Source organism: Aulonocara sp. 'chitande type north' Nkhata Bay, linkage group LG10 (genome assembly GCF_057382095.1).
Source record: "Aulonocara sp. 'chitande type north' Nkhata Bay isolate Kocher_YH1m ecotype deep benthic linkage group LG10, A_spYH_male_GT1.1, whole genome shotgun sequence".
In the NCBI taxonomy this organism is placed as follows: Eukaryota; Metazoa; Chordata; class Actinopteri; order Cichliformes; family Cichlidae; genus Aulonocara; species Aulonocara sp. 'chitande type north' Nkhata Bay.
In genome coordinates this window covers 2,537,399-2,565,058 of record NC_141353.1, presented here as the reverse complement: position 1 = coordinate 2,565,058, position 27,660 = coordinate 2,537,399, and the positions used below count along the sequence as shown (strand labels likewise).

The 27,660-nt window shown below is 43.3% G+C and overlaps 1 protein-coding gene across 1 annotated transcript in view; it reads right to left on the bottom strand.

The window, feature by feature from the left end:
* Positions 1-764: 764 nt before the first annotated feature.
* uvrag (UV radiation resistance associated gene) overlaps positions 765-27,660 on the bottom strand; it is a 92,509-nt gene continuing 65,613 nt past the window's right edge. Inside the window, exons 14-15 of the mRNA XM_086307790.1 lie at positions 13,120-13,211; positions 765-3,127 (exon numbers count right to left, since the gene is read on the bottom strand). Of these exons, the coding sequence (XP_086163916.1) occupies positions 2,275-3,127; positions 13,120-13,211 (945 nt within the window). The 3' untranslated portion in view covers positions 765-2,274. The remainder of the gene's footprint in view (positions 3,128-13,119; positions 13,212-27,660) is intronic.

Genomic DNA, 27,660 nt, shown 5'->3' with positions numbered 1-27,660 from the left:
CTCTGCCTCCAACTCTGCTAATAAGAGCTCAAACTGTCCCCCGACATCCTGAAATATGGACAAAAGTGGTTGTGATACAAAAAACCCTTTTTTGCAGTTTTCTTGGTAAATCTCAAGAAGCTTGGTCTGTGTGTACATTACACAACAAAGTCACATCTGGAAAATTTGGGAATTTCTGTTGATTTTTTGGCCATGGAGCTCCGTGTGTGGAGACCTTTAAATTTACTGTCACGCTGAAGCAACTAGCAGTGGGAGTGAAGGAAACCCACTGACCTCTACATGCTGGTATGGTAAATAATTATACTGTCAGCACCTACACGGGTATTTTGGTAAACAGCTTTGGCTGTGCATGTTGGCCTTTTGTCTACATGTGAACTGTGTTTGAGGTCACTGAAAGCAGAGAAAAACACCTCCAGGGGAAAACGTTCAAAAACTCAGTTTCGGTGCTTAGATGTGGACGAGGAAAACCAAGATGGTGTCAGTCAGTTGTTGCCCACTAGTGTCCGGTGTCAGCTGCAAAGGGATTATTACAAATCGCTTCATGGGGATTTTGAATGGATGGACAATCTTTGGAATCTCTTAGCATTCCCATGCTAGCTCAGGGCAGTTGTGCAACTGGAAAGTTGGTGGCTCCAGTTTCCCCAAACACTTCCATTGAAGTGTGAATGCTTCTGTGTGTGAATGAGATGCTTGAGACAGAATTACTGGTGTTTCTACTTTTGATAGGAAACATTCCAAACAAATGCAAACAGACGACTCTTAAATGGGATACATACACCCATGCCATTGGACCGCAAGTCTTTAATAACGCCCCCAAAAATCTCCATACAAAAGTATATGTACATGGTCACTTAATGAACTGTATGGTTATAGAAATGATTTAATATGCTTCACCTTTTAGTTTTAAATACAATAAATCCCAACAATCAGCAAACACGGTACTGCATCGGGAACACGACGTGCGCCGCCAGTGGAAAGTCCATCTTCATCAAGGCCAGCGGTGCAAAGCAGCTGTCCAAGTCTGGACCCGGATACTGGTTATGACATCAGTCTACTACATTTGACAACATTCATGAGTGAATTCAAACTAAATATTGATTTCTTCACACACACAGTTGCTGAGACATAAATAATGCAAAAACTGAATACCAGTGCAAGAAAGCGTTGGGAGCAGGGAGACGCTAAATCACAGACGGTGGGATTGAGACACTCGTTGACAGTTAGAAGAGAGCCTGAGTGACACTCCAACAGACGACGGACACGCAGTGACAGGTTTTGGTCTACTGAATGTAAGAATCAGCGGACATGTCGTTAAATTTATGCCGATGGGGGACGATAAACTTAAAAGGTAAAAGCTGAGGAAAAAAAGACACCGTATCCCTGCCAAGATCTGAAAGCTTCGACCTGCCACTCTTAAGATCCTCATTTGAGACCTGAAGGAGAAACTCGAGCCCGTGAGGAGAAGGACGAGTGGGTCAGCCTGTCGAAGCCGAGGAGATGCAGCGTGTCACAGTTAACGAGTCTCTGACTGGGCTACGGGTTCCAGCTCCCACCTCGCTCTGTGGTAGCAGAATACTGCTGTGTCCTTGGGGTCACTGGTGGGATTACTCCAACTGTGATTGTGTGACTATGATGACATGCTGATGTGTGGTGTGTGCACACTCACACACTTACTTCCAACTGCCCACTGTCATACACCCTGAATGAAGGCTCGGGAAGCATTTTAACATTTGCTTGTACAGTCAAAGGTGGAATTACTGGGACATCCGACTCTCAAAAGGAAAAACCGCACTAATTCAAAAGACTAGCAGAGTGATCAGGAGGGAGCTGTGGAGGTACTGAGCTGCACTCTGGCTGTGGATCTAAAAGGAGGCAAGGTCAAGACTGAGCGTCATTTTACTGTAATGGTCCCGTTTACTGGAACAACAGAGGGGGGATTACTTAAGCTGAGGCTAAATCCTTCTGTGAATCTAAAAGGTCTTAAAACTGCTTTCAATCTGTTTGTAAAATATATTAAAGTTTGCATGAACAGTAAGAGCAGTGCTTGTCCCAGTACTTGCACTTTCAACTGCTTCTTATTTAAATGTTTATTATGGAAATGTTTACAATAAGTGCAAATTGGTTGTTTTTCCAGAGGAGCTCCTACGATGTTTTTATGCTATGGTTAAGGAGCGAGCGCCACACGTCCTCCACGTCTCGCATGCCCTGCCTCGCATTTTTTCCAAAAGCATCTGTGCAAGTTTCCTGCCTTCGTCTCTCCTCGGGTCCTCAGCCTTACTTCTCAGAGTTCTTGCGTGGCCGACGAAAACTGGACATGTTCTCATTCAGTGCATAGATTCGCCTGGAAAACTCCTCGAAGCCAGCCATGTCCAGCTCTCCCAGCACTTGTTCGTCACACTCCACAGCTACGGCATGGTCTACGGGGATGCAACGGTAGTCATCCAGCCGGGCTTCATCTGCTAATCCCAACCCCATCCCCAGACCTAAACCAGTGGCCTCTGTGCCCATGATCTCCTCAGCTTGTTCCACTGAGCAGCGCAGCTCTGGGATCAGGCTGATGGGCGCCTGTTCTAATACTAAAGAGCCATTCATGGCACCTGGGTGCTGGGCAGCGGGCATCGTTTCTTCATCAGTGTCCTGCACTGCAGAAGAGTTTGGTATCATTGAGCTGCTGGACGGGTTCTCCTCCATCTCATCACTCTTGTTCTCTTTATGCCGTTCGCTCTCTCCTTCAGCAGTTTCACGTCCTTCTGCCTCCACCGCTGTGCCTCTAGCCTCCTGCTTCTCTTCCTTCTGCTCTTCCTCCACAATGGTTTCTGTATTCGTGGAGAGGTCAAGTGGGGCCTTGCTTGGATCAAGGGAGGATGACAGGTGTGTGGGTGATGGTGACGGCGAAGGCGGTCCCAGGCCAACCTGGGACTTTCCCTCACTGATGGCTGTATTGTAGCTGGGTGGAGGGGTTGCTGGCTTGTATTTAAGCTCTGCTTCAGCCTCTGAACTCGCTCTGTTCCTCAAGCCTCGGTCTGGGGAGCTGGTGTGGCAGGGATAGGCCAGCTCGGAAGCTGCAGACACACCGAGCTGAGACTTGGTGGGCACTGGGATGGAGCTGGAGACATGATGTCGGTCACTGTAAGGAGAAAAGAGAGATATCGAATAAGCAAAGACATTTAAAAAGCTACAATAACAAAGTGCCTCTCTATATAACAGCACCATGTTTAAGATGAAATATAGAGCTGTGCTCAGAGGTTTACATGCACTCATCATTGGTCTGAATAATTGTACACTGTACACCTTTAATGACAACAACTGCTTGAGTTTGGATTCATTTTCTCTGATCCACACGGTCAAAAGTACACAGGCCTACACTCACACACACTTAAATCTTTTTAGCACTTGTGCTGAAGGTTCAAACATTTAACCAAAGCTAATTTAACCAATACCAAGACCTCTCAACCTGTTTTTAGTGAACATGATTGATTTGCAGTTTCTCTTTGCCAGCAAGCATCAAAGGCATTTGTTTGACAGCACGTGGATGGACCAATATCAGGAGATCTAAGAAGAATGAATGACTTGCACAAGTTGAAAAGGTCTCTTTTTCTAAACAACTGCTGATTCCAAGATCATTAGATCAAATAACTGCAAGTACATGTTAATTGGATGCGTCTCCACTTTTCTATGCTCTGGAAGAAACTGTCACCTTCAGATAAGTGAATGAGGCCAACATTAAGCTTGTGGAAGGGCCTGACCTCGTTAAAAAATTGCAGCCTATTTTTACAAGCAGAGTCTGTTGGAAAAAGAATGACCGTGACTGCATGTGCTGTAAACCTCTGGCCACATTTATAGTAAGTGGGGTATTTTAGAGTGAAGAGGCTGTTGCATAAATGTGATATTGTCAATGAAAGCGTCTGCAGGCCATCAACTAACAACACACAATTTTGTTAACATATATGCAGCCAGGTCAATTCAACAACGGCCAGTGCAATCTCCCAGAGCAGAGCGGACCTGATGATGAAGTGAGCAATCTAACGCCACAAGTAAAGCATAGAGTTATGGAAGAATCAAATGACACCACAACTTTCAGTGCTGAACTTTTATCATTGCTCCTCTTTGATAACAAACAGTATTTTTCAACGTCAAAAGACTGTTTTACACTGACACAGTTTGTTAAAATCTGTTATAACATATTGTTCGTATTTGCAACAGATCAAAGATCAATTCTGCAGCCAACAGAAGAAAGTATCCTAAGAAGTCTTTCCCCTGGTCCAGGAGAGCAGCAGCTGCAGCTCTTTGTAGGTCACTTCCCCTCACACCATTCAGAAAACATTTGTGCAGTCTGTGCGAGCACTATACATTCAACTTCTGCTTGCTGGGAAAAGCAGCAGGCGCCGACCCAAGTATGTCAGACATTTTCTTCCATCGCAGATAACAGTCTTCGGATCGCCCCGCCCATGAACTGGAGCCATAAATCTATTTAAACAGGCGCCTCGCCGCTTCTTCCGATAGCCAAGGCCACGTATACTCTGCTAAAAATGACCGTTCTGGTGCAGAACAGCCGGGGTTAAAGCTGAAGCAGGACCTTCCTGTGAATCGAGGGTAAATCTCTGATCAGTCAGACATGCAGTCGTAACAGACGTCCTTCCTGTTGCTGACACTCACCGAGGAAGTCTTCTTTGTAACATTTGACATCAGTAATGACAGCACTGGCTGACACGTGCGTTACCCAAAAGTCTGATGGACAGTTTCACAACCAAACCCATGACAGCTTGTAAAAAGGACCTTGGGTCTGACCCTCTCAGGCACCCTGCCAGGGTGGTCCTGACAGGGTTCACGGGCAGGACACCTCGCTAAGCAGAGTGGAGAAGCTCGTCTAGTCTTAAGAGAAACGTGTCAAACTTCAAAGTGCCTGTGATGCAGTAAATGAGAAACATTCACAGTCTGAAGCTCCAGTATGAAACTGCTTATTGTAACAACCTGGAGATACTGTCCCTCATGGCTCACATTTAAGCTAATTGGAGGCTTACGCGGAGATGTACACGTTGGATCGTCAAACAAGGCCAGGTTTAAAAAACAATAAAGGGAAGAGGTAATGACGTTATCCAGTGAAAGAGTTCCTCCCAAGTGTGGTCGACAGGAGCTAGGCTCTGCTTTACTTGGCAGTACAGGTCAACCAAAACACATCATCTGCTACAACTGCTCTCCTCCAACAGGCACATGGTCGGTCCTGAGGCAAAGCGTATTTGGGCAAATTGGAAACAATGTGCTCTTTACCACCTAATTTTCTGGAAAGATCAATAAGAAGAAGGAGCAGAGCGAGAAGCTGAATGATTTGCCATCTCAAACACTTATCTGTAACTTTCCAAATGGAACCATCATGGCCTCCTTGGAAGCCAGTTCAAAAAAAGATTCAAAACCTGAACCAGTGGAAACGCATAAAGACAGATGCCGTGAGAAGTCATTTTCCATTTAAGTAATTGGAAAATGTTGTTCAGACTGAATTGTAATGCACATTTGGAAACTGAAGAAGACTGAGTAAAAATCGGAAGATTTCCGCGCATCATTTATAACAAGCTAGTAAACGATTACTATGTTTTCTAGTTTGACCGATTGATGTCTGTTCGGCAGCGGCTGATTAGAAGCCTCTGACTTTAATTGGTATCGCTTATTTTCTTCCACTCCTCCCTCCAGCTGGCTCACCATTTAACCTGCCTGCTCCGATTTCATCTATGCCAGAGAACAATGCATTATTGACACTGGCATAGAATCACACGGTCACCATACAGTCTTTTACAGAATGAGGAGTTTTGTATTTGGACCGTGTTACTTTGTTCCACTCAGTTTCAAGGTTAGGCTCCTATTACTGTCATTACTTGTGTCAAATTGTGCGGCAGAGTATTAGCAACAGAGGAGACTGGGTGTGTCGGGGAGGAAGCCAGCCAAGAGAACCTACGAGCAGGAATACATTTCTCTTTTTCGTAAAACATTTTAACTGTTACAGCTATTTCGTGCTATTTAATACTGGCAATTAGGTTAAATGTGTATGACCATATGTGAGAATGTGTCGATTAATCATGCCATGAAAACACTTCCTAAAGCTGTCTGGAAAAGCCGGAACTTAAAGTGGTCGTATTTAAATAATGCCAAGTGCTTATAGTAAGCAGCACAGGACAATTATGTGTTGTTAAATAGATCCAGAGCTTATTATGAGTGGGTTTTTTTCCAGGAATGGGGTGTTATTGTCTGTTTGGTTAGTAGACACTGACCTCTAGGTCTGTAGTATATGAAGATGTACTCAGGTAAGAAGTAAACTGCCTGCAGTGCAGTAAACCAAAGTTCTGCTTCACTTCCATTTGGAGTTACTATATAAAAATATCAGAACCACAGTTAACCTGAAATTCAACAGTTTTGTAAGAGAACGTCAGATGAGTTACTAACCGCGGGTGACGCACAGATATTCTTCCACGCCTCGGAGCTCCTTTACCTGTGTTTAAACATATTTCAGATCACATACTTTTTTGGGCTTTTTCCAATAATAGTGAAGATGATGCTGGTGGTAACTTAGAAGTGCTGTCATTACATAATGCAGCTCTGACTCCATTGTTTACAGTATTCTCTGCAGTCTGCAGCACGTGAAGGATCACAGCAACCTGCCAACTGAATGCATTGCTGGAACATATATACAAACTTATTGTTTTACATACAGTATAAACACCAATGACACCATCTTTTCCTCTTTTTTGACACAATATACATATATAGTATGTATATATAGAGTACTGGCCTCCACGTGTACACCACTTATGAAGATGAGATGCTGTAATAGGCTTGAGGTCTCAAACTTTCTGTGCAGCTTGGACTCATACGAGGAGCTTGACATTTCACGCTGACTGGAAGAAGACCTGTTGCTCCCTAATGTATGCTGTGCAGCTCCACAGTTAGCACAAGCTGCTCACCTACAGGAGACATTTAAGTCTCACTGGGCCCCATCCTCAAACAAACTACACATTATAAAGGCTACGAACAGGCCTCTGTCTAAATCATCAAGCCGAAAACTTGACTTGCCAAGCCAGAAATAGCTGCCTTCCCTCGTAAGCGTTTTGCCTTCTCTCTTCCTTTCCACTGCTGTTGTCAAACCTGGCACATTTCAAGGCGATTCAGGAATTTGGTGAGTCAAGCCTTCTTACTGTCTAATCCCCTGACAGGCTTCACAACACGCCCCCGATCATATCCAAATGCTGCTATGGCGTCACAGGTTTTGGGCCAAAGCTAACAACAGCAGATAAGACTTGTGCGTTTGATGTGGTTTAGTCGTTTCACAGGGATTTCCCTAAAGTAAACATGACTAAAAACCTGATACGTGGTATGGAGGAAGCCAAGTTTTCTTTTTGCTTTATTAGAGTGGCTCTTATTGACTGTCTGGCCTTTGAAGACAGACTGACCACAGCACAGCATGTGGAACAAAAGCTGAGAACATCCTCGCACTACTCAATGGTGCTGATGTGCTACAGAAATTACAAAGACAAAATCTGCAACACTGATATACTGCGTATGCAGTATGCATGTTGCTATCGTCTTCCTGTGATCCAGTCCCCTCAAAACATCAGTACTCTCTACTATTTATGACGAGCAGTATACAAACCCCACTTATGATGCATAGAAAGCCTGGGTTGGGTCAGTGGCTGTCAAACTCAGGTGTCTGGGCCACAGACGACCACGCGGTGTGCGGAGGGGTATTTATATTTATCTTACATATTGTCAGAATGTAAGATATTAAAAACCAAAACAAAAAGGTATCACAACTTTTAAAAAAAGGTGAGAAAGAGAAAATGTATTCCCAAATAAGGAGGAATGGACGCTTGGAGAACACGAAAAAGGAAATGATCAAAAATACAGCAATTCCACAGAGAACCTGTCAAGCTTAACGTCCCTTACAAATGCTTATTTTAGGTGTATAACTCAAGAATTTCTCTTCCTTTTTTTTGCACTGACAGGAGCGCAGCTGTCTAAATATTACAACCCTCGGTGTACTTCATGCAACACAAATCCTTTTGCTAACTTCAGTCACTGTGGGGTTTGGGGAAGATTCACATCCACCAGCTGTGGCGTTGAATGTGCATGGCTAGGCGCCCTGCCACACCTTGCTCCCCCCACACACGTGTACGTAGCCCTGCTTCCAGGCACCGGAGTGGGATTAGGACCCTGTGAACTTCTGCCAGGCCCTCAGCGGATGTGGAGCGGCAAATGGGACCATGTTGAACGTGTTTGCTTTGATGTCGACAGACTGCGTAGTTTACAAAGAACTGGTTTCTGGTGCTGTCTCTATATGCCTCTCGATAATAGATTCACCATTTCCCCCACTGTTTCCCATCCTTCAGCGAGATTAGAGGAGAAAAAACTATACTGCTCATTTTTCACCAGGGCTGCATTGTATATACTCTGACATGTTATGATGTGTTTCTGAGAGAGAACTGTTTGGAAATCTATTAAGATATGATCAGCAGTTTCCCAGATGAGCATCACGAAGCCCACTGTATAAAAATGACACGCTCTTTTCGATTCTTACACGCATTCTTTCTGCTTTTCCATTCGGTCTGTATAAAATATCCAAGATGAACCCACTATGCACCCGTGGTGTGGGTATGAATTATTTCTATATGTAGGAGGCAAATGTTTCCAAATCTGTTCTGGAAACAGTTCCCTCTGTCATAGCCTTCACCACATCATGATGTGTGGAAGGAAGAAAAAGGTGGCAAAGAGGAGGATAGGCAGCTGATTAGCCTGCCTCTCACGGGCTATATAGCAAAATTACCTGCAGCTGTCACGTAGCCTCTTAAAAACATCCATATTTCATAAGCCGAGTCCCAGCTCCAGGCATTCCTTCTGAATTCAGCCTTTTTAAACCCGGCAGGAAGAAGAACCGGAACTGACACGGACAGAAAGCAACAGTGCGTCCAACAAAGCTGTACTTTTATGACAAAATGTGTGGGTCAACTTATTAAGTAACACAAATGAACAAATAAAATGTTGAAAACATACATGTACGCACATTACGATCAAGGAGCAATAAAGGTGGATAGTTTCTTTTTTCAAGCAGCAGTCAGAAGTTGACAGATTTGTTCATTCACACCACTTTACAGAGGATTCTTTCATCAGAGCCCTGTGTCAGGCCGGACTTTCATCTGGGCGAATCAAAAAAAAACGGAATGTTCCATCTATAGAAGTTATACAAGTAACATTACATCAGTGAAATACTGGAACGTTTGTCTTATGACTACACTTTGTTACTAAGCTGCTTTTTGCTGTTTTAAGATTTTCATTTTTCCTGTGACTTACTGCAGGTTTGGGTAACAGTAGGTTACAGAAGCAACCATTTATTTAGCCAGGGGCGCTCAATTTAGGTGGAACACCTAATGGAACGATTAAAGAATGAATCTAGTTTTAGGAACGATTTTTTTGGGAGGCCTACAATTTGTTTTTATTCATTCCACAATTAGAAGAGGAGGCTGTGGTGCTCACAGGGACTGGTTTCTATTTGTGAAAGTCAGAGCAGAGGCAGAAAATCCAAAGAAAGAAACTAAAAAGTAGAAACTAATAAACTAAAAAGATGGAAATCTAAGGAGCTTAAAGTGGACTTCTTCAGGTTTCAGACGTTTCAGCTCCCATCTGAGAAGCTTCTTCAGTTCTAAGAGCTCGGTGGAGAGTCCGAGGTATTTAAGCCCTGATGGGAGTTGCTCCTTAAGAGGGTCCCTGACCCACTATTGATCATGTTCCTCATCATATAAGGCAGTGTGTGAAAACGGGTGTGGTCATTATCAGCAGAGGTTTCAGGGGACACCACTGTGAGACAGTTTCTGACCATTAAACTGACCTCACAGCCCGCTGTTCACCAGCGGTGCTAGCTTCAACTATGCAAACACAAACACTACGTTAGACGAACAGAATCGACTTCTTTTATTTGGTTTCTCTGTCCAAAATGTGAACATTGGCATCCTCGAAAGACTGACCCAATGTGGATCTGTCCATTCTGCTCACCCTAGCTGGTGTCTGACCTTCTTTACTGTGCATCTCTGCTGATTGGATGAAAGCCCAGTTGGGACAACCACATGTTTAAAGAGCTTTCTTTACATGCGTTCCTTTTCTTTCCCTTCTGCCTCAGAGGGGACGTTTTCTGCCCGGTGATGCAGAGTCCTGATTACTCCAAGTTTGTGTTCCGGAGGGTGGTGGGAGTCAAAGAGTCGATACTGGTCTGCGTGTGTGGGCTTCCGATAAACTTCAGCATTGAGGTTTCCATTCTCCTCAGTGTACACAGCACAGTGCAGAAATGGCAAACTATTATTCTTTGTATGGTGAATTTTATGTTTCTATTTACTGAGTTGATGTGAACAGTGACGGATTCTATTTCTTGGGTTTTGATTTGTCATCAACGTATTTGTACCAGTGGTTAGGTACTGTCCCTTCAAAAGAGCAAAGAGCCTCACTTTCCACTTCCACAAGGTTTGCCACAGTGGGTGACACTGGGGAGCCCGTGGCACATCCATGTTTTTGTCTGTAGAAACCTTTATTGTATTTCCACTGCATGTCTTTATCCTGTCTTCCTTCTCTCATCCCAACCAATCACAGCAGATGGCCCCGCCCCTCCCTGAGCCTGGTTCTACTGGAGGTTTCTTCCTGTTAAAAGGGAGTTTTTCCTTCCCACTGTCGCCAAAGTGCTTGCTCATAGGGGGTCATATGATTGTTGGGTTTTTCTCTGTATGTATTATTGTAGGGTCTACCTTACAATATAAAGCTCCTTGAGGCGACTGTTGTTGTGATTTGGCGTTGTGTAAATAAAATTGAATTGAAAAATTGAAACTGAATATTTAAAATATTTGTTTGTAAGGCAGAGGTCTGACAGTGATGGGGGTAAAGCTAATTCTGTTTTCTAAGGCGCTGTCTTGCTGTAGTCATTTTCTGACCGTCTCCACTGTCTCAGTTTTGGGACTGCAAGTGAAGAGTGAGACCACAACAAAGGGCTCTATGGTTTCATCTGGATCAGTGTAAATGTCTGAGTTTCTGATTTGGTCTTTGAACTGAAGAAGCTTCTCGGATGAAACAGCATCAAACTAGTCTCTGAAACTCGTAGAAAACCATGACCTGTAAGGCTGGGAACCCACACCAACATAAATCCAGTGGAGTTGAGTCCCAGAACATAAACATGGACAGCATACCATTGTAGGTTTCATTTAAATATGTACATATTTATGTCTAATATTGGTTACAATTTCCTGTTGTACTCTGCTGTATTGAGTAGCTAAATGGCAAAATATCAAAACGTAACTAAAATAGTTTTGCTCAATATGTACGAGAGGTTTAAAGACGACTTAGTGTTGTGGCACGCCATCAATTATTAGTCTTCAGAGGTGCCTGTAGGCAGACAGAGTGCGCTTCCAGTCTTTGTGCTAAAATAAACTAATCAGCTGCTGGCTGCTTCATATTTACTCTACAGAAACGAAAGTGAACATCAATCTAGTTCGTACGTATTTTCTCCAAATGCCGAACCGTCTAATCGCTGTGGCAACATAGCTGAAGCTCTATATCTTCTGACAGTGCTAATGACAGATAAATCTGTAACATGTGTTTGTGGCTCAGTGCTGCTCAAAATGATGGGAACGGCAATTTCTTTCACTCAGCTGATGGCTTCTGAGTCAGTACAGAGCAACTCCTCTCTGTCACTGTGGTCTCGTTGTCACACAAGAGCGTGGCTGTGGAAAACCGCTGCAGAAGACTTCCACTTTCTTTAAAACCTCCCATGCGCTCGCGCACACACAGCTCCAGGGTTAGCAGACCATCTCATCTGTCTTTGGGCTCTTCCACTTCCCGTGAAGATTTTTTGGGAGTGGGACAGAGTTGAGAGCTCGAGCTTTTCATGGCGTCTTTCCTTTCAAAACAAAAGATTATTCAATTAATGTGTGTAATACACATTTTCCCCTTTGCTGACCCTGGGAGAGGAGATCAAAGACAGCTTTTTCTTTTATAGGGAAGTGGAGCTGAAGTCTGATGGAGACCAACTCTCAGGTTTTAGTAAAGGGTTACTCACAGGCCATAAGACTGGAGCAGAGATCTAAGCATTCCAGTGGACAAAGTAGCTGCTGTAAAACTCATTACCCACTCCTTTTTTTTAGATGTAGGGGAATGATGATGTGCAGGGACGTTACATCATCATAACTTAAAACAAAGTATTCTTTTAGCAGCACTTTCAAAGTCTTTTGTAAATAACAGTCTATGTGACAAACGCAACGAATGGCTGCATCAGATCTTTATTTTCATTTCCTACTAATGACCCGACTACTGCGCTGTATATTCTGTATTAATCTGTTGTTTAAGGCAGCGGCCCCCAACCATTTTTGTGCCACGGACCGGCCTGTAAGGTGTCGCGGATAAATACAACAAAATAAAACCGGTACCAAAAAAAAAAAAAAAAGACGATTTATTCATAACATGCGGGAAAAGAGCCAGGGAAATTAAGTTAACGATAAAAACCCTGAAAACCATAAATGTCACACCCGAGCGTCAACTCTTGCGGCCCAGTGCCAAACGACTCGCGGAGCGATACCGGTCCATGGCCCGGGGGTTGAGGACGCTGGTTTAAGATACAAAACATGAATGGCACTATTGCTGAGTAGCTGACTAATTCAAAAGTAGTCTGTTTGTTTTGGCAGCAGTGCTATTAGCCTACTTTGGCCCATTTCATGGTTAAAATCACTAACAGGGACAAAAGTGTTTGTAAGTGAGTGTTGAAAAGTGTCAGACTGAAGACTTTGTCCTCTTTCTAATAGTTCAGCTTTTGAAAAACGTGCTGGTCATTACTTATGTAAATTGGCAGCTTGTGTGTTTAGAAATGTGTGCGTTGTTAGCAGATCTCCAGCAAAAATGTCGACTCCAAAGTTGGCGTGTTTGAGACTGTCCATGTCCATTTGCCCTGCTTAGTAAACTTTACAAACTATTAACTTGGAGCATGGCCTATACTTTGAATCTAGCTAATCACAGCTTGCATGTGAAGCTGCATGTGTCTCTTGCAAACACAGAGCAGATTTCTGAATCATCTTTAGAACCCACTGTAGAAAGTGTCTGCGTCATTCTTACCATCGCACCATCAGCCCATGTTCCAGGAAGTTCTTCAGGTTGGGTAGTGTCTGCTGCAGGTCTGGGGTGGTCAGTCCATGTTGATATCTCAGCTGCAAGACAAGGGAGCCACATGCTGTGTCATTAACTCCTGACAACCTACCACGTTGTACTGAGCCACACGTAACCTTACACGTAGCGTATGGTGGGCCGGCACCGTCGCATTTAACTCTGACACATGTGCACAGTCTCCATGTTTATAGGAGATAGAAATATTACCTACAGAAGAAGTCTGCATTCTTTCGCCATGACACAGTACTATTCTCCCCTTCAGACTATTATTCATCTGGACACAGAGTGGGCAGTCTTCCCTGATAACAGGCATGTGCGCTAATATGTAAAGTGTGTGGAAAGACAGGAGATGAGATGCGGGTGGCAAGAAACAGCAAACACGTTACTGAAACATCTGGATGAAATGGGGCAAAGACAGGACATTAGAAAGCCCATTACATTCTCCCATGATCTCTCTCTCTCTGACTTCTATATTTGGCCTTGAACAGTCCCCTCCTTTTAGCCACAGCACTTTATTTCATGATGATACAATCAAATCTTACATTTAAAAAAAAAAAGAAAAAGAAAAAGTTTCAAGGCCACTTTGAACCTCCAGCACTCGTGTCTCCTCCAACAGTTGAGTGATGTCACAGCAAGCCATCAGTTGTCCCGGGGAGTTTATTTAACCTATATCACTGAACAGCAGAGGAGCATCATGCCACACGTCTAGCTTATATCTCAGAGGCCCCTCTATCACATACACACTGCCTACATCGGCTTACATCTGTTTTGTTTCCACTTGGGTGCCACAGCAACCACTCAAATTTCTTTTTTAAACACTTCTGTGGTGAAGAGATGAAGCGCACATGACTATGGCAGTCCACTCACTCAGGATGCACTCAGATGCAGCTCGTTGATATACGAGCACTTAATGGATAAGCGGCCTAACTGAAAAAGGAATTAAGGAGAAATAAATGTTGAGGCCTCTGAGGTCAAAGATTAGATTTACCTGAAGAAGAGAGATGTTTTCAAGGTCGTCAGCAGGCCTTCAGACACATCCATACAAGCTTTTTTTTTTTTTCTTGTGGTAAATTTTGTTGTAGTGGCACAGTAGCCACACCTAACATTTAGGTTTCACAATCCGGTGCTTTTGTGGGGCTCTCTTAAATGAAGTGTGCGAAGTGATTGTGGTTACAAAGCACAATTAAAGAGTGTATTTTCTGCACTAAAAATCCTTTAATTTTCTCAAAAATCATCAGTGCGCCTCATGTATGAATTCTGGTTGTGCTCACTGACCTCAAACCGATTTTCTGTGCTACATGGTGCTCAAAACTCTGTCAAAAATGTTTTAGCACGACTTTGCTAAGCTACGAAGCCGCACCGCTTGATGGATTGTTGGAGCATTACAGCTACTGTAGTCAGGAGCCTCGCAGAGGAATCTGGGTCCTAAACTCCGTCCGTTTCAGGTCCCAAGTCAAGCGAACACTGCAGCATCACTGAGAGTTACAAACTGTCTAAATTCTTTAATTTTTAATAAAATGATCAGCGTTGCTGCTTTACCAGGTGTAACAATTAAGTTTAACATCCAGGCATCCATGAAAACAGAATGTATTACATCTAACGGAGTTAGAAGTTAGCAGGAAGTTAGCTCGCTAGCTTCCACCTAAACATGATATAGCATGTTCTGACTGAGAGATTTCTGAAAGAATTCAAACGTACAGCTCTGCTATCACTTCCAACATAAATGAAGACAGAAAAATAAACAGCAGTGACGTTTGTAGGGTTGCTGAAGTTGGGCTAGCTGATATATAATGATGTGCTACGTGATCGCTAGCGACACAGCTATGTTAGCATAACATAAACACAGTGAAGCTGGAGGATGAACGCCAACTTTTTTCCACTCGATAAAAGTTAACGTGAAGGTTCCTGGTGGTTAGGGACAAATGCAATCGCATGGCAGGATGCTGTAAACGGACCAAACTTCAGTCAGGAGAACAACTGAGATAATCCATCCACAATGCGAGGTTAGTCATTAATATACTGCAACAACATGGGAATAGAGCAGCTGCCAGAGAACGCAGCATTAATGAATCAATGGTACAGAAGTGGAGTAGCAAGAAGAATGAGTTGAGGAAAGTTTGACTTATCTGACTGTTTTTGTTTCACTTAATGCGCCTTATAATCTGGTGCGCCTTATGGTCCGAAGAATACGGTACACAATAAAAATTCCCCAAATTATATTTATATGCATTATTTACCCAAAGACATAAGTTTCACTGTGTAACCAACAGGAGAGCAGTGAGGCTTTGTAGAGGACTGCTGCACACTCGTCTCTCAGCTCACAACACAGAGACCAGTGGTAACTGTAAGGATATCCATCTGAAGCCAGATTAGGACCCGTAACAGCGTTGATGGAGCTGATCTGTTCAATTCTGCATTTTTCTGTGTCAGGATGATGTGGTACTGTCACCCCACCTGGCAGGTGGACGGTGTGAACACAAGTTGCGGTTTGATAAGGTTTAAAGCAAAAATATGTTTGGCAGTAGAAGCTCTTCAAATATGAGACACCCAGACAAAGACCAAGCGTGGCTCTTGTAAAGCTTGCTTAATAGCAAGTAGAGGCATAAAGGCACTGAAACAAAAAGGTCCACTCAACATAAATCCCCTTCAATGTCAACAGCTGCCAGAATAATGTGCACACTGTATGGCATGAAGGGTACAGTATGTGTATGATGGACTGAAGTGTTTTGCATCAATCTTGCAGTGTGTTTTTGCATGTGTGTGTTCTGGTCTCAAATGGTCCGTGTCTGTTAGGGGAGCACCAGAATCAACAGCTCTGACAGTATCAGAGGGAGGTTTTATCAAACACAGCTCATAGTGGGGGAGTTGGAGACAAGGGTGACACCTCAAAACCCAGCTGATGATGGAACGGTCCAAAACCTACGAGAACAACACAGAGATCCCATTCATGGATCAAGGTAAACATCGGGGTTCTGACCAAGAGATGGTGGAGCTGGGTTTGAATCGGTAGGCCAAGATCAATAACACCAACAGATTTAGACCCAAAGAAGAAAAAGCACAGCAATGTCAGCAAAGTGGGGCTGGCTGCTAAATGCTACAAAAATTCAAAACCCTTTCCTACCTCACATCAGTCCCAGAGCTTTAAAAAGGAGAAAGCAGGAATCATGAATCAGATATAAGTATAAGGTTAAAGCCTTTGTAGAACATAATGTATGTTTTCCCTCTCAGTTAGGCAGCGTAACAAAACGCTATCTTTAAAATCCCAGTACTTGGCCTGTGTTCTTGAGTGTGTGAAAAACACTGATGTCAAATTACATGGCTGTAAGTTCGAGTGCGTGTGGAGGAGGAAAAGCATGAGCCTGCATTTGGATTTGTTCCTTTTATTGTTTTCCTTATGATTAGAAAGTATGCGACGTGCAGCAAGCGGATATGAGCGAATACGAGAGACTGATGGGTGACGTCACAGTCTCGCTCCCAGTAATCTTCAGCACTGTGGAGGCTGCCGTGAGCAATTCAACTTCTGATGTGTTTGGTCTTGTTTTGTGCGACATACAGTCGACCCCCCGTCTACACCTGCCTCTGTATGACATCATTGAGAAAGAATATTCCTAATATAGTCACATCAGAAACATAAAGACACCTGTGGGCACAGAAACCGTCACTCTACCTGGTGTTCAAATCTTCTTTCTGCAAGGGGCAGCCAAGCAGAAGAAAGTAGGCTTAATAGGAAAGTAGGAGCGAACAGCTTGTTTCAGAGGATGAGGGACTGCACCAAGACGTAGTACGATGTAAGAAAGGTTATTATTGAACTGCAAATCATGCAAAACAGCTCTAGTACCATCTGTAGAAAAATACATTGTGCTGGAAATGAGCACAGTTGGTATAAATATGTCCGTCCTGAGGAAGCCCATATGTGGTTGCCTTGTATTCTGATGAGGAACATGGCTGATCCTTTATAATGTATGCCTCCTACAAGCCAACGCTGAAGAATTCCAAACTCTACCTGCATGGATATTCACTCAAGCCAAATCTCTGCCAGTGTGCACCAACAACACTTGAGCTAAGTGTGTGCTTGGCAGCAGTGCAGAGCCACCAGTGCTGGGTGACTGCAGCTTCACACAGTCTCTGTAATGAGGTGTTAAACACATTCAGACAGTTTGTAAGGCTGAACGCATACAGCCCTACAGCTGACCCAGTGCTCAGCCAGCCAGACTATCAATATTCATAAACCAGTCTGGCCCTTCCTGGTAGAAGCTGCATTAAGTTTCTCCTCAGGGTTCACAGGGTATGTGTGTGTGTGTATGTGTATGTGTGTATATATATATATATATATATATATATATATATATATATATATATATATATATATATATATATATATATATATATATATATATATATGAGTGCTGCTTGTGGCCTTTGTGTAGGGAAGACATTTTTCCTGTAAGCTGGCTTCCAAATATGCAAGCATCAACCCTCTTATTTCTTCTTCTGACCCGCCTTCTGATCTCTAGACACAAACAGAAAATCAAAAATGGAACGTAGAGAGCTGAAAATACTGCAAAAGAAGATGAAAATTGTGAGAACCCAGCAACAGCGGGCCACAGGCCTGGGATCAGCAAAGCCATGAAGCTATGGCAAAGAGCTGCTGAAGCTAGGTTAAGAAGAGAGGTGGTGATCAGTGAGCAGTGGTGTGGCTTCATACTGAGAAAGAACACTACAGATGTGATGTTTGTTTTGATTGATGGAGACGTATAGAGAAGTTAAGTAGGAGTTGCATTGTGTCTGTGGAGCTAAAGAAAGCATATGATAGAGTAAGACAGGAGCTGTGGTACTGAATGAGCAAGTCAGGAGTGGCAGAAAAGCATATAAGGCTGGTGCTGCACATGCATGAGGACGGTGAGGTAACATATGGGTTTAGAGGTAGAGGTGGGACTACATCAGGGGTCTGCGCTGATGTTTGCAATGGTAACTGACAGGCTGACAGACGAGGTCAGGCAAGAGTCTTTGTGGAGTATGATGTTTATGTGATCTGCAGTGAGAGCAGGGAGCAGGTGGAAGAGGGCCTGGAGAGGTGGAGGGATGTACTGGAGAGAAAAGAAACCAAAGTCAGTAGATGTGAGACAGACTACATATGTGTGAAGGTTTATGAGCTGAAATACCTTAGTTCAACCATCCAAAGCAACGGGCAGTGCACAAGAGAGGTGAGGAAGAGAGTGCAGGCAAGGTGGAGTGGGTGAAGATTAGCGTCAGGGGTGAAATGTGAGAGAAGGATAGCAGCAAGAGTGAATGAAAAGACTGGTAGAGATCTGCTATGGTGTATGGTTTGAAGACAGCTGCGCTAACAAAAAGAAGGAGGCCGAGCTGAAGATTAAGAGCGAGCAGAATGGACAGTATTAGAAATGAGTACAGAGATGACAAAGTTAGAGAAGCAAGGCTGAGAGAGTTTGCAGACCTCAGAGGAGGTTTACAGATGTAAAGTAAGAGGACATGAAGAAAGTTGGTGTGTCAGAACAGGATGCTGGAGATATGATGAGATTGACGCAGATTCACTGTGGTGACCCCTAAAGGGAGCAGCTGAAACAGCAGTAGTGAGAAAGACCTGATGCAGCTTAATGGCTTAAAGCTGGGTGTTATTTCCAACTCTGTGCTCCATGAAAGCTTCGACTGCAGGATGGAAACAAACAGCTAAACAGGAAGGTTTAGATTCTGGTCTAAAAATTCAAACTGTTTTTGGGAGTGTGTCACTGACACCAAATAAAAAAGGGCTTGTTTTCTGCTGCACACAGCAGGATTGAACTTTTGCGCAAACCAACAGCATGCAGAAACAATCTCAGTGTTTCTGTTAGCAAATACAGAGCCGCTCAAACAATTGCTCAGAATCAGATCACTTGAGAGAGCTTGTCATTTCCAGTTTCCCTTTCATACCTCCTTGTGATTTATGCTGGAGTCGTTTACGTGTTTGTGCACGAGTGTGGATGCGTGCTTTCATGCTGCCCACAGGGTTCCTTGTAATAGGGCTAACCATGTCGTGGCAAGAAATTCCCAGGGCCCATTGAGGACAGCTGAAAGGTGAGAGGATCTAGTTCGGGGTGGGGGGTTGGTGGATTGGGGACACCCACTGGGGCTTTTTTAAATGATGACATAGTGAAATCGATCTAGCAAGGGATCCTCCCTGCTGCACACGGTTGTGGGTATGTGTGTACATTCCCTTCAACAAAACCCACTCAGGGCTTTGGAGACTCTGCAGCGCGTCTAGTGGGTAATCAGTCTGTATGACAGCAGGGTTTATTATGAGTGTGTGAGTTTAGAGAACGAGTGCAACTGACCCATCACATCTGAGAATTTGGGGACTCATCCCTATTCATCATCAAGATAGAGGAACAGCCCCAAGAATGCAGCAGTGTATACAGGCCCAGCTTGCCAATCCACTGGAGCCATGACCACACACAAACACACGCAAGCTGAACAGGGCTGGCGGGAACCAGTCAGTTTACAGTACATGCCACCCATCATTTGGCAAAATCTGCTTGTTTGCTCTGAACTCTGTAAAGACACTAAACAAGCACAGTACTAATCACATTCAGATTAAAACCACTAATATGGGCGTTTGCTGAGAATTTTGAGGTTTATTACTGACGACGCGTTGCAGAAACGGTCGCCCAGGTAACTGGTTTCTGAAGTCTGATTTCGAAACCTCAAGAGAAGAAAAAACAAAAACAAAAGTCACCATATTTAGGTCAGACAGAGTCAAGTTATCAAGCCTGGTGAGCAAGCTGCATCCCTGGTGCTAAATAATAAACTAATAAAGTACTCGACTTTAACTCATCACAACTAAAGCACAAATTTTTTGAATGGACTATACTGCACAGCGAGACATATTATTTATCATGTAACTGTATTAAAATGCTCCAAAAGGCTGCAAAAGTGCAAAGGTGAGAGGTCCAGTTCAGACTCGAATTAGCAAAGGTGACGTCTAGCAGACAGCTACTGCCGACAGCTGAACACCTGTCAGTTACAGCACACTTCATTTTTCGCCCTGGATTCGCCTGCCATGAAAGGGTAACTATCTGTAGTGGAACCAGGCTACAAACATGCTTTTCATGTTAAGTTTAACATGATAGTCTCTGGGTTTCACCCGTTTTTCCACTCCCGGAAATGTCATTTTTCAACTAGCATTGTGTTTCAGGATCAGAGGTTGCTATCTGTTGCAGCCCAAAACCTGAACTTGATGAGTTAAAAGGTGAAAGTCTCCAAATGAAACTCTGCAGTATCATATGCATGACTAGCCTGTCCACTGGGGTAAAGCCAGGAACTGTTATTTTACAGAGCACATAGGTTTTACATGCTCCCTGGGGAAGGTAATCAGGGAGCTCATTAGGTCCTATGACAGCTTGTTATAAGGGGGCTAACCAGGGGTTCCTCCCTCCACTGTCCCTGTGGTCAGACTGTGTACGGGATACTTCAGCAGAGGCAGCGAGGCTGACCCAGGCATTCGTTTTCATACTTAGACCTCATATGTTGAGAATTGGAGCTTTGGGAGATAAGTTGCCACAGACAATTTTTCAGAGCCGTGCCTTTTCTGGTTAAGATGATTGATTCATGAACAGCTTACATACCAGTGAATTACAAAGAAACAGAGCATACGTAGAAATAATATTACAGGAGCTGAATGATATTTTGGTGTAGCAAAATCCCCTGTAACAAATGATGACCATTAGTGTGGACTAATTTGTTACAGCGTAATTAAACTGTTCCCGTCACTCCTCTCATCATGATAGATGGAATTCAGTAAAGCCTACAGTGCTGTTTGTTAAGCCAAAGCTAACACACAGACCAAGTTTTAAATTACTATTAAAATCTGGTCAATTCTAAAAAGCCCAATGAAACTGTGAAAAAGCGTTACTGTACTTAATGTTGCATTTACCTCAATTTGAACCAATATGGGTTGTGATGCATATGGGCCGTCCCTCTGTTCAAGTGAGACATGCAATAAAAACAGCAGTTTCTTGGCTGATTAGAGCAGCTTTGGGGCAGCTGTGGTGTCTTTTCGGGTCGTTTGGCTGGTGCGTGAAAATCACCCGCCCCACACGCAGCACGCGTGTGTGGCCAGAACTGCTTTGCAGATGATTTTGCTGTTCTCATTATAGCTGCTATTATATTAGCATCTGTGTTTTTGTACAACCAGCGCACGCAGTGGCACGTCAAAGTACATTTTGTTCATTTGTGTTTGCAGCGATCCACACATACAGCTCTGAATCTCTTTTCTCTGTTTGCCTTCGTATCTGCTGCAGCCAACGGCTTCAAGGTCGAGTCCAGCCTTCAGGAAATAAACATCTGATTCACCTCAGTGGGCTGATATGGTGGAAATGTCAGAACACCATATTTACATATGGGGAGATTTCATCTGATATGTTATTTTGATGTTTCAATAAACAGTTTAAGTCAGGAGAAAGATTACAGCACTGGCATTATCTTTGTGGCTAAGCTGCAAAACCAGGCCGCAAAATTTCTTGTGTTATACAGTTTATATTTATACAGTTTGAACCTACAATACAACATGATTTAACCAAGCTCTGCTTGAACTTTGAACATCAGGAAGAAAACAAATTATTCTGGATTTATAACTTTGAAACTGAACCTGAAAGTGAAACTTTCCTAAAGGGACAACTGTGCCCTTACATCCCATTTGAACTTCCCTCTTTGCCATGTTTGCAGCTGTGAGCAACAATTAAAAATAAAAGCAAATGACATTTCTGCTCTTACGTCTTAATAACAACGTGACACATCTGTGTTGCTGTTGATGCATCTTTTCTTTGTCTTTCTTGGCAACTGCAACCAGACAAGTGCATCGCTAAGAACGCTGAGTCTAAAGTCCTTCGGGGAAGTGTTCGCTGTTACCAGTGTTTCCCAGTGTTAACTGACCAAAATCTCATATCTCGATATAAGACATTTATCGTCCCGACAACAATATAAATCACAAACATGTTACATTTTCTGTAAATTCTGTGAATCTCGGGCAACTTGACTTGTGTGAAGAGTCTTCAGCTGGGCGTCGTGCACCTGGAGTCGAGTGTTTTGACTGATGCGTGAAACTGTACACTTTTAGACATAAACTGTAACAGCCACCAGTATCTTTGTATTTATTACACGGCGTGCTGCGGGGGAAAGCCTGTTCTAAGCTTTGAGTCTGAGGTCATTTGGAGTGCCCGACGGCTCTTTTTTTGCTTCTCGCCCATAAACTCTCTCCACACTCTTTCACGTGACTCTTGCGTAGGTGGTAGAAGATGTTTGTCGTGTCGAGTCTGAGGTGGGGGCCGGTTTCCTGCATAATTTGCAGAGTACAGTTTTCTGGTCCATGTCAGACTTTTGATAACAAACCCATGTCCGTGCTACAGAGGCAGCCCCTCGTTTAGGAATAAGGTCCTGGTTTGTTTTGACTGGTCCTTCTGTTTGTCATCATTTTAGTTTATTTTGAAAATCTGAACTGGATCTTCAGCTTTACTGTGAAAGGTTTATGTGGAAAATAAACAAGACGACGGCGGAGCCACACGCTGGGTTTACCATCGTTGTTGCTAACGACAACGCGTAAAAACAGTCGCTTGTCCGTCCGTAGTGTGGTTATTTTAAATATAAGAGAAAGAGAGAACTTTTAGAAATTAATATAGCTGCTGCAGTGACCATCAAAACGATGAAATATTGCCGTAAACAGTTTATTTTGGGACACCATGAAACAAACGATAGCGTAAAATGAAACGATGTTTTTATATCGTCATCAGATACATATCATCATATCGAACAGGCCTAGTGTGAACCTTCACTATCAGAAGAGCCATTTTTGAGCAATTTTTGATTAAAAAACAAAAGAAAAACTCAAAGCCTGAAGTACCATTGAGAAAACTGCAACGCACCAAGCCATGTTTTAAACACACACACACACGCCGTCCTGTTTTCAGAGTGGTGACCTCATGACTCCCTTAATGTGATGCATTTCAGGGAAACCTGGAAACTGTAGCGGCAGAAAAAGCTTTTTTACTCTCTCTCCAAACAGGCTTGCTAGTAGTTGGATGTGAACTTAAATACATTACTGGCATGTTGCAAAGCTAGTATTAGCTTCATACTGGTGTAACTACGGCACCTCTAACAAATACCAGAAACCAGCAGTTACACTCAGAAATACCTTCTGGTCTTATCTCCAAGTTTTATCTTTTTTTGCCTTTTCCCCTCCTCAACCCCGTTTGCTTTCCATTAAACAGAACGTCCCCTCTGAGAATCTCTTTCTAGCTCACTGGTGGATTAGAAATGGTTGATTATGTTTGGTACAGTATGGTGCTCCTATGATTCCACCCATCTGGCCTATTCTATCCTACACAGTAGGCCCATAATGAAAATCAGCCTGTACAGCCATCAATCATCCACTAAATGAATTATATTGAAACGGTGGGCAGGATGCACGCAAAATGGCCGAGACAAAAGGGCAGCAGATGGGAGTAGTGAGAAAAAGTGACGTTTCACGGAAGGACGAGCATTTCTAATGTTGTACGTGGTCGTGTTAATCGCCGACCTGCTGTTTTTAGATTCTGCATTTGCGGCTTTGAGTTATCCGACAGGAAAAACGTCAAGTGGCGCAATGCAGGTTCAAAACCTCAACTGTCGTGCAGCACAGCGCACAACATGAAGTCCAAGTTGATTAATCACCAGAGCCTTTCATGTGTCTGAATAAATATACAGAGGAGGGCTGAAAAGTTGTTTGAGTCTGGCTAGGGTCATTCATTCACAACAAAAATTCACTTCCCTTAAGTTCCGAGCAGCTCTCCGGCCTTGAATACACGCCACGGCTATCATCATCCACTCTTTGAGCCAAGCTTAGAATTCATAAACACTGCGAGCGTTTGCTTACCAACGAGAAAGACTTCCCACATCTTTAGAGTTTCAAGAATCACCACCATGTCATTCACAACTTGTAAAAAAAAAAAAAAAGCATGACTATTTTCTAGCCTAAGTATTTCTTTTATTTCTTAGTTTAAAACATCAACCCAGTTACATTCGATTAGAAGTGGGCTGCATGCAAACGCAGGCAACTCCATTCATAGCTCAAACACCAGTGCAGGGCAGCGGTCCACCCACGTCACAGTTCGAGTGAACAGCTCCAAACAAGAAGCCAGTCGCATCAACAAAGCAGAACAGTAATATTTCTTCAGGTGTTGTATACTTCAAAAAAATGGTGCTTCACATGTTTGTTTGGTTTTCTTTTAGAAAAACACGATTTAATATTAGACTTCCTGTTGTCCTTCTGGACGTGCGTAACCATAGAGGAGAGGCTGAACAGCTACAGCGTCTGTGTGGCAAGGATAATGATCTGACTGTTATAGGAGCTCATAATTCATATTTCTATTTTAGGAGTTAAAGAATTACCTATTGCTTAAAAAAAGCAGTGTAGACTACTGAGTAATGTTGTAAGCCCTCCATTTCTTCTGTTTTTCTTGGAGGTGGGAGCATCTGCACCTTGGCTGAAATCGAAGCCCATATTGAGGCAAAAATGATTTGCGCCGCCACAAACACATACCGATTCAACACGAGTTGGATCGTGTCTTTCAAGTCATTATCAGATTTTTTGTCAACATTAAGCGCTGACCAGTTGATAAACTGCTTCCGTCAATTCCAGAAAAGTGTCAACACATGCAGGCCAGGCGCTATAAAAATAAGTTAGAGTTTTACTCTCACTAATTAAATCAACCAAACATTAAATCATGCTTTTTATTTTTAGACCTGCCTCAAAGCGGCTGATAGAAAACAGACTGAGACCACATTCAGGCTTAAACAATCAAATCCCTTTCTTCTACTGAGCAGCCCTTCATGTAGACGAGGAGGTGCACAGCATAAGCAACAGTGAGAACTTCCAAAGGAGCTGAAATGTAGCTAAATGTTAACATCTATCTGAAAAGATGTAACGCGACTCCTTCCGTGGTAAATGAAAGTCACGGGTTAATCATTGAAGACTTTATCTGCCCTTATCATCTAAAGCTCCACAGCTCAGCTCGCAGCGGCCTGTAACTAATCTACAGCACATAATGTCTAACATCCAGGATCCGGGTACCTGAGCGAGATCGGAGAAAAGTGACGGAAAGGAAAGGGGAAACAGTACTTATAGACTCTAAACATTTTACTTTAAGAATCCACTGGGGAAAAAAAGACAAAAACAATTGTGTCTCTAAATCATCTTGGGTGTGCCCAGACTTCAGCTGAGTGCAGGAGGCTCGACTGAAGCCTGGGTTACATTAGCTCCTACTGGCCGACATCCCTAAGCGTGTGACCACACCGTCAGAGGTCACGTTACAGTGTGGGTAATGCAAGTGGACGGTTTTGCAAACAAGAACCCCGAGGACTAAAGAAACAAAAGTCTCTCATTTTCCACTTTGCTACAGTTTAAAGTGTTACAGCACTGCATCCTCTAATGTGAAACAGTTTAAATGAGCTTTAAATGTCCTCTATCTACACACTTATACAGTGCAGCAGTATGTTTCAGGTTAAGGTTTTTGACCAAATTATTGGCTTTAGCACAGTGGCAGCATTGCTTAAAAATGCATGAAACCCAAAGCAAACCACTGATATCTTCATGGGAACTGCATGACTGCATATCGTCACACAAGAATTTGAAATTCCTCCTTTAACGGTTGAAATGCAGTCATTTTTGTCAGTTTTGTTCCCGTCTCTTGTGTCAAGCAAGCGTGTGATAAAACAGCTCTTAGTATTTCATACTGAAAGCTCTCCCACTGCATTTAACATTTTTTAACTGTGTTGGCTTTCTCCTTTTCCCCTCTCCGCTCCCTCCCTCTGTCTCCTCCACACTCTGGTAATGTAATACAGGTGTGGTGTACTCACTGAGCCTGGGTCCGGTTCAAATAGAGCCCTAATTCAAACCAGATTCTTCTGTCGCATTACTTGTTGTTACACTTTGCCGAGTATCGTGTTGCTGCCAAATTCAGTCAACAGATTTACATAATTACGGGAAAGGCTGTATGAGACGAATAGGAAATTCAGTTAGGGACACCACTGGTGGCAAGAGACCAATGGTAGTCTCCTCTGAGCCCGAGCACTGCGAGGACAAGGTGGGTGCTGCAGTGCCATGATGTGGTTCCTGAGTGAGTACTGATCAGTGCAGCAGGCAGCTTGTCTAACGTGCTACAGAGTCACTTATTAGAGGTGCCACCCTCCTCGAGCGTCGCTCCGGCCCTCGAGCTAATGACCCTCGCCACTGTAACACTAGACAAACTAAGAAACCCAACACCTACGCGTGCTAGCTCTCTGTGTGAAATCACAACACCGACTCCAATTTCCTGTCAGCAGTACTGGCATGGAAGGCTATCATCAATCCTCCATGGCAGCTCTCATAAGGACTCCCGGTGCTTGGATGAGGCACACCTAGCAGAGTATGGTAATTCACTACTTTGTAGTTTCTAGTACAAAGCACACAAAGCTCGTGAAGCCACACATGTCCGTGGAATGAACAGCAGCTGGTGCCAAAGAATGAAGGGCACAGGAAACTGGAGCTTCATCAGAGCTCATCGCACACATCGACCGTACTCTTCGTTAGACGTAGTGATCCAGTGAAGGAGGACGCTTCTCCTGAATCGACCACAAATACTCACGACAACTTACTTATTTCAAAAATAGCGCGAGTCTGATCACACTCGTTTTATTACTTGGAATTAAAGCGCTGCGGTGTTTTACAGGGGAAATTTTTCTCTGCCTGTTTTTTAATACATGTGTTTCCACAAGGCCCCTGGAAAATACTAGACCAGAGGATGAATATATGGTTTGTGGGCAGGTGCCTCTCCTAGCTTCACGCTGCCCACATGTTCTCTCCGAGTCTATTTAACTTCTGGTGAATAGGGCATATTATTTTCTTTTCGTTTCCTCTTTATTTTGTGCATGTCTTTACGACTGAGATTTTCTATTAATTTTACCGCTGGATCCGAGGTCACAGGGAGAGCCTGGGCTGGAAAACTCTGTGCACATTTTTCATCTGTCCGAATTACCAGCTTGGAAATGTATTGCTTTCAGAGTGATGCTTGAGAGAGCTACTTATCCAAATGTCTGCTTAGTTTAACTGTCTATTTTTAAGTCTAAAGCATGAGTGAGCCATGACAAGAACTGAAGAATGAATAATAAATGATGTGGGCTTTGGTTTGGCTGTTTAAAAACTATTTCACACTACATAAAAACAGCAAACATTTGCATCTGGCAGATAGTATTAAAACCTCTTTCAGCCTACGTCACCGAAACAGTTTGTCAAGTATGAATACAACCTCGATGACAGTAAAATGACTACGTCTGGGCTGCAGTACAGCTCGCTGGCCAAGTACATGCCCTATCAAAACAGTAAGCAGAAAGCTGAAGATGAAATCTTAGACTTTCAATATTTCAGAGAGTTCAAAGGGACTTGCAGTCAGATCCTGCTGCGAGTTTACTGGATAAAACGTGCCACAT